We start from the raw sequence: 7723 nt of genomic DNA, 5'->3' as shown, positions 1-7723 counted from the left end.
ACGGGTCGCAGCAGGCGGGCGCTGGAGGCTTGCAGCTGTCGCGGGTGGCCACGCAGGGGGTAGGCGGCGGGGGCCGGGTCCGTGCCACGTTCTTCATCGGAGCCTTTCTCTGCGGGGAAACGCCGGGGCTGCCCGAGCCATCTACGTCCTCCCTACTCGTCCTCACCCCTGCCTGGGAACTCCTCGGACTAGACGTCCCCACCTGCTGTCCACCATGCCCACAGAGCACCCTAGCGGGTCCCAGCCTGCTCCGCCATCAACACTTAACTGGCTCGGGGCTGGCCTCTTCTCTCCCTACGGGATCCCACTCAGCTGCACGGTTTTAAACTACCGTCTCTGTTGTCTTCCCCTTCCAGTGTATCCGCAATCCCTGCTGGTACTGCCTTCACGGTAGGTTCGGAGTCTAGCCACTTCTTCGCTACCGCTGAAACCCTGGGCTTGGCCCCTGTCTGCTGCCCTTGCCCCCTTACTGTCCAATCTCCAGCGCACAAGGGACTAAGCACGTCCTCCTTCCCCTTACTGGGATCCCTGAGGCCCTCGGTGGTTTGGCCCGCCTACCACTCCCATTGGTCTTAAACACACTGCCCCACCCACTCGCCCTCTGTGCACCGAACACAGCAAATGAGTTCTTGTTGCAGGCGCTTTGTTTTGGGGCTTCCTTTCCTGGGGACATTCTTTGCTATGCTGTCCAGTGCAGGCAGCCACCCACCACATGTGGCTGCTGAGTACTTTAATAAATGTGTCTAGGGCAACTGAGGAACCAAGTTTTCAATTTTTATTTAATTTTAATTAAAATTTAAAGATGAAGTAAAATGTTTCCCATTAAAGACAACTACGTCAAGGCTGTATATTGTCACCCTGCTTATTTAACTTCTATGCAGAGTACCTCATGAGAAACGCTGGGCTGGAGGAAGCACAAGCTGGCATCAAGATTGCTGGGAGAAATCTCAATAACCTCAGATATGCAGATGACACCACCCTTATGGCAGAAAGTGAAGAGGAAGTAAAAAGCCTCTTGATGAAAGTGAAAGAGGAGAGTGAAAAAGTTGGCTTAAAGCTCAACATTCAGAAAACGAAGATCATGGCAACTGGTCCCATCACTTCATGGCAAATAGATGGGGAAACAGTGGAAACAGTGTCAGACTTTATTTTTGGGGGGCTCCAAAATCACGGCAGATGGTAATTGCAGCCATGAAATTAAAAGATGCTTACTCCTTGGAAGGAAAGTTATGACCAACCTAGATAGCATATTCAAAAGCAGAGATATTACTTTGCCAACAAAAGTCCGTCTAGTCAAGGCTATGGTTTTTCCAGTGGTCATGTATGGATGTGAGAGTTGGACTGTGAAGAAAGCTGAGCACCAATGCTTTTGAAGTGTGGTGTTGGAGAAGACACTTGAGAGTCCCTTGGACTGCAAGGAGATCCAACCAGTCCATTCTAAAGGAGATCAGTCCTGGGTGTTCTTTGGAAGGACTGATGCTAAAGCTGAAAAACTCCAATACTTCGGCCACCTCATGCAAAGAGTTAACTCATTGGAAAAGACTCTGATGCTGGGAGGGATTGGGGGGAGGAGGAGAAGGGGATGACAGAGGATGAGATGGCTGAATGGCATCACCGACTCGATGGACATGAGTTTGGGTGAACTCCGGGAATTGGTGATGGACAGGGAGGCCTGGAGTGCTGCAATTCATGGGGTCGCAAAGAGTCGGATGCAACTGAACTGAACATTGTTTTGTTAGGACTGTATTTCACTAGTGTTAAAAACTGGGCATTGGAATTGGGAGTGTAAAAGTCAAAGACTTAGCGCAAAAAAAGTAAAATATCAATAACTTTTTATGTTGGTTACATATTAAAATTATAATATTTGGGATCTACTGAGTTAAATAAAATTAATATTAATTGCACCTGTTTTTTTTTCTTTTAAAAATCTGGCTACTAGAATTTTAATTTATATGTGTCTCACATTGCATTTCCATTGAACACTGTGGCTCAAGATTACAGAGTTTCTCAGTCTTTTAAGTGCTGCCTCCTTCTAGAGAACTTCCCCTGACCACTTTCCCTTTCTTCTGTCTCACTGCCATGCTTTCATTCCTTCACAGTGTTTATCATTATCTGAACGGCACTGGTTAACGTGCTGTTCTGTTTCTCCCAGAAGAGTGTAAACTCCATGAGAGCAGTTATATATCTCTCTGTTCACTACTGTATTCCCAGAATCTAGCATGTAAATAGATTTTACAGTGCTGTCAATCATCTGATCTGCTTGTTCACTTTACAGAAGGCTCAAAGAGAACAGGGAACTTTATTGTGCAAACAGTGCCAGGTCGTGTTCCAATGCCTAGTACAGTATTCTGGCTCTGTTTGCCATGATCTGATCAAATGAGGCACACTAAAATAGGAACACTGTGCATTTCAACAGTGCCTTAATCTAGTATTTCTCGAAGTGTGGGAACCTGTATCATGGTGGTACAATTTTAGGCAGTACATGAATATTAAATGACACTGAATCACACAGTGAGAGAGGATTCTTTTTTCAGTCTCTTTCAAATGGAAAGGCTCAGTTTGATGTCAATATATCCTTAGTGTTTCCCCAACACTTTCTAATCCTTCTTTGTTAATGCAGAGAGCAAGTCTAAGATTTAGAACGTGGCAAGCAACACCAACCAGCTAGAATTTGCGAACAAGGTTTTATTTTCATTTTACTTATTTTCATGGTTACTTCCTATTTATGCCAAGTGATACTGGTTTTCTATCATGATTATATAGTTGTTTTTCTTTTAATTTATTTTTGTTTTTGGCTGTCCAGAGTCTTGGTTGCTTCGAGGGCTTTTCTCTAGCTGTGGTTAGTGGGGTCTACTCTCTAGGTGCAGTGTTTGGGCCTCTCGTTGCAGTGGCCTCTCTTGTCGCCTTGCATGGGCCCTAGGGCGCACAGGGTCAGTAGTTAGTTGCAGCTCCCCGGCTCTAGAGCACAGGTTCAATAGTCGCGCGGCGCACAGGCCTAGTTGCTCCGAGCCGTGTGGTGGTCTTTCCGACCCAAGGATCCAACCCATGTCTTCTGCATTGGCAGGAGGATTCTTTACCATAGAGCCACCAGGGAAGTCCTGTTACATAGTATTTTTGTTTTTAAGTTTTAAACAAATATTAAATAAGTGGAACTCAGATGTGGTAAAAGTTGTAGAAATGGTTCTGAAATGACTGAGGTTTGGGAAACATTGCTTTCATCCAAAAGAATGAATGACAGTGAAATTTCACGCAGGGTTCGAGCTAGTTTAGGAAGTTTGAGCTAGTTATTTTAGGCAAGGTTCAAGCTAGTTTAATGTAGATAAGCAATTTTACTCAGCATCCTGGACCTCAGCTCTTGGCTGTCTGTTTCAGTGCTCGAGGTCAGGAAGGTTTTGGTAGCTTTCAGTTTCTCTGGGGCATGCAACCCTGGAAATCTTTCATTTATTTTCTAGCCAGAGCTTAGGTGTCCTCCCGCTTTAAGTCCAGTCCCATCCCGACAATGTGAACTCCCAGGCCTACCTTGGAAGGTCTTTTCTTCTTTTCCGCTTCATTTCTGCTGATCTTTTTGGATTTCTTGTTCAGCGCTTCAAAGAGAGACAGAAGGAACAAAGCCATTTTCTGAGGGTCCTTAACTTCAGTGAAGTGCAAAGAGCAGAGAGGGCTCTAGGAAGCCCCAGGGTTGGGGAGAGGATGAAGGTTTGTTTGGATAGATCATATCTTGGGACTTAGGCCAGCAGCTTCTGCAGCCTGGCTGCAGACCTGGAGACAGAGACTGAGAGCAAAGAGTTCTCTGAAGGAAAGCAAAAGGGAAAATCCAAGAAGGCCCTGGAAAATGGACTCAGTGTCTCTACAAGGATGGTCTTGTGTTTCCGGTATTCCTATTTCCTATTTCTCAGAGCTTTGGAGCCAGGCAGACCTGATTTGAATCCTGACTGCCACATAACAGCTTTGTGGTTTTGGACAACCTACTTAATCTCCTTAAGACTCAGTTTTCTCATATGCAAGTAGGTACTGTAATACCTACCTTCAAGAGTTGTGAGGATAAATGAGGTATGTTTATATAGTGGAAAATCTGACACAGACCAATGTTAATGTGCTTCAGTCCCTTCCCATATATCTAGAATATCCTCTTTTTGAAGTGAGAGGCAAGTCAGTAAGGAATATTAGTTTTGAGCTTAGATTCTGGAGTTAAACAGAACCTAACCCAGAACCTGGGTGTGTATTCAGTTCAGTCAGTTCAGTTCAGTCGCTCAGTCTTGTCTTACTCTTTGCGACCCGTGGACCGTCTCTACCAATTACAAACTGTATGTTAATTACTTAACTTTTCTAACTTTTAATTTACTTAGCTGTGGAATAAAATAGGAATAAAAATAGTATTCACTTCAGAGTGCCTATCAGAAAATAAATATATATTTTATTATAATTATTGTCAGATGAATTTGAACCAGAAATTTTCCAATGCTAGGCTCTAATACCCCTGATATTTTCCTCTGAGCAGTCATTTTCAATTCTCAACCCTGGCATGAAAGAACTAGTTTGTCCCAAATTTGGTTATATTCTGCAGCATTTTCTAAAAATTTTACCACTGATAGGAGTTATGTGATTTAGTAAGTTTCAGAAACACCAAGTTAAACCAAATTCACCAAGTGTCTTGACTTTGTGGTTTCTTAGAGCCTCTATCATGCTAAGCTGCATATTAGATTGGTGAGAGGCAGAGCTTTCTTAACCAAATGAGTTAAGGGGCACTTGATTCCTCCAGAATTGTTCTGAGGAATGAGCATAAAGGAGCTCTGACCGATGGCAATGGATCCTGATATCGGCTTGGGGAGTGTTTGACCCCCTGCAGCCCCTTCTCACGGGCCAGAGCCCAGAGGCTGGGCCGCAGGCCAGGCAACTCACCCACGATAGAGATAGAAGGGAAATCCAACAGGTTCATGGAAGAGTTGTTCTTCAGGTTCCTTTCATCTCTGGGCTTTTCCTCAGGTGCCAGGTGGCTGTAGGCAGTGAGGAAGCACAGGCAGACCAGCAAGGTAGCCAGGAGGAGGCGGCTGACATCCATCCCAGGAGGCCTGAGAGCAACAGAGAAGGCAGTCAGGTGGGCCAGGGGTTCTGGCAGATGCATGTGCCCTCCTGCTTTCTTCATGTTTCTTTGGGCTGGTACTCTGACCCCCATCCCACAGCCCAGTGTCCCAGTGGAGCTGGAGGACCAGCAAGGCTTAGGACAGGGAAGGAGAACTCATGAAGGAAAAAGAGAGGAAAGGAGAGATAGGAGAGGAAGAAAGACAAGGAAGGGAGGGAGATTGCAAAAAGAAAAAGAATGCATTGCAATTGGTCTCTGCCTTCCAGAGGGTGGGGTGCTGTTTTTGTTTCATTTTATGTCAGTAGCTCCAGGAGATCCAAGGCCTAAGCAGAATTGTTGATAGGTCCCCAGTAATGCCTCACAGTGGCAGAGGTCTTATTAAAGTACAGAGAATAAAGCTCATGAGTTAAGACTCAAGAGAAGGTGCATGGATAAATGACTCCTTTGGAGAAATGTGTAGGTCAACAATGCTATATTCTGACATCCAGAGGAAATGAATGCAGGTATGTTTTGTGTCAGAAGGATAGGATGGACCTGTTCACATAGGCTAGCTAGATTTACTGATTTATTGCTAGCTGGGTTTTGATGAAGAAGACAGATCCCAGAGTGGGTTTCTTCCCACAAATGTCTGTTTGTCTCAATCAGGGCTCACAGTTTCAGCATCATCTTATCGTCTCTGAATGTGCGATCCCCACTCCTCACCCACCCTGTGCATGTTCTTGCTATCGTATCTGGACTTATTAGTTAGGTGGCACTAGAGGTGAAGAACCTGCCTGCCAATGTAGGAGATGTAGGAGACCTGGGTCGGGAAGATCCCCTGGAGGAGGGCATGGCAACCCACCCCAGTATTCTTGCCTGGAGAATCCCATGGAAAGAGGAGCCTGGAGGGCTCCAGTCCATAGGGTTTCAAACAGTCAGACATGACTGAAGTGACTCAGCACACACTCAAGCCAATATATTCCCTTTATTTTCTTAAGATTTTTTTTTTATGTGAACCATTTTTAAAGCCTTTATTTGTAATAATATTGCTTCTGTTTTATGTTTTGGTTTTGGGCTGTGGAGCATGTAAGATCTTAGCTCAAACTCACACCCCTTGCATTGGAAGGGGGAGTCTTAACCACTGGACCACCAGGGAAGTCCCCCCTTTATTGTTTTAAACTAGTATGAGTGGAGTTTTCTGTTACTCTCAACTCAGGGCATTCTAAAGGATATTTTCCCTTGCAAATAGTCCTGTTGTTACATTTTCAGGTGTAAAGTTAGACTCTAAAGCAAAAATCGCAGAGTACAGTTTCTCTAGCTGGCAAATGATGGAATTTTTTTTTTTTAATTTCACACTGGAATAAGTAATTGGCTTGCCTTTAGGGATCATATTGTATGAAAAAAATCTTTTTCTTTGAACACCAGGATCACCATCAGCATAATGAAAGGTTCATACTATGAGAGGTGTACAGGAACTGAGACCAGCTGAGGGAAAAGCATATCCGCAGCTCTCAATTCTGGAGTGGCTGTCTCCTTCTCACAGAACAGGGGCTCTTTGGATAGGAGGTTGATCAGAATCGCCTGCATATTTATTTATTTTTAAAACGTATTTATTTTGGTTGTGCCAGGTTTTCGTTGCTGCACACAGGCTTTCTCTAATTGCGTGAGCAGGGGCTACTCTTGCATGTGGTGTGCAGGCTTCTCGTTACAGGCTTTATTTGTAATAATAATAAAAACGTATTTATTTTGGCTGTGCTGGGTTTTCATTGCTGCACACAGGCTTTTTCTAATTGCGTGAACAGGGGCTACTCTTCCATGTGGTGTGCAGGCTTCTCGTTGCAGTAGCTTCTCTTGTTGCAGAACACATGCTCTAGGCATGTGGGCCCAGTGGTTGTGGTGCATGGGCTTAGTGGCTCCATGGCATGTAGAATCTTCCTGGACCAGGGATCAAACCCATGTCCCCTGCATTGGCAGGTGGATTCTTATCCAATGTGCCAGCAGGGAAGTCCTTGCCTCGCCTCACCTGCATATTTAAATTGTTTTTCTCCCCTCTCTCACCCACTCACTAAGTACAATGGTTGACTTTGCATAAGTTAACTGCGAGCATGATCTGGCTTCACTGTGCTTTCTATCTTTGTCCAATCACCACCCTCCACAGTCAAGAATGTTGGTTTTAATTTTTGACTCTTTCTTCCCTGATCTTTACATCCAATCTCTTACCAAATTTTACTTTATGCTCTCTTTAAATAATCTCATATTTTCCACTTCCTCTTCACTCCAGCCCATACCTTCTTCTCAGTGGAACCAGTTACACTACTCCTCCATCAGGAGGCCTTTGCTCTGACTTCAACAACATTATCTACCCTGAGCTCCCCCAATCACATTTTATCCTTCCTCCAGGGCCCAGCTCAATGCCAGTGTTGGCACATTTCTCTCTCAGTTTCAGGTCAGCCCCAGTAGTTCTCTCCTTTTTCTGAACTCTTCCAGGTCTTAAACTTAATACCATATCACTTAGTACTTCATTATTCTTTTAAGTGTTCATGTGGGTCATCTCGGAGAAGGCAATGGCACCCCACTCCAGTACTCTTGCCTGGAAAATCCCATTGACAGAGGAGCCTGGTAGGCTGCAGTCCATGGGGTTGCGAAGAGTAGGATACGACTGAG

At 44.7% G+C, this 7723-nt stretch overlaps 1 protein-coding gene across 1 annotated transcript in view; it reads right to left on the bottom strand.

The window, feature by feature from the left end:
- ASIP (agouti signaling protein) overlaps window positions 1-5059 on the bottom strand; it is a 5563-nt gene extending 504 nt beyond the window's left edge. Inside the window, exons 1-3 of the mRNA XM_010855010.1 lie at window positions 4900-5059; window positions 3520-3584; window positions 3-109 (exon numbers count right to left, since the gene is read on the bottom strand). Coding sequence (XP_010853312.1) covers window positions 3-109; window positions 3520-3584; window positions 4900-5059 — 332 coding nt within the window. The remainder of the gene's footprint in view (window positions 1-2; window positions 110-3519; window positions 3585-4899) is intronic.
- Between the last annotated feature and the right edge of the window lie 2664 nt (window positions 5060-7723).

The sequence above is a fragment of the Bison bison genome, unplaced genomic scaffold (assembly GCF_000754665.1).
Source record: "Bison bison bison isolate TAMUID 2011002044 unplaced genomic scaffold, Bison_UMD1.0 scf7180017864352, whole genome shotgun sequence".
NCBI lineage: Eukaryota > Metazoa > Chordata > Mammalia > Artiodactyla > Bovidae > Bison > Bison bison.
Note: the sequence above shows the minus strand (reverse complement) of the source record. Positions and strands in the feature narration are given on the sequence as shown.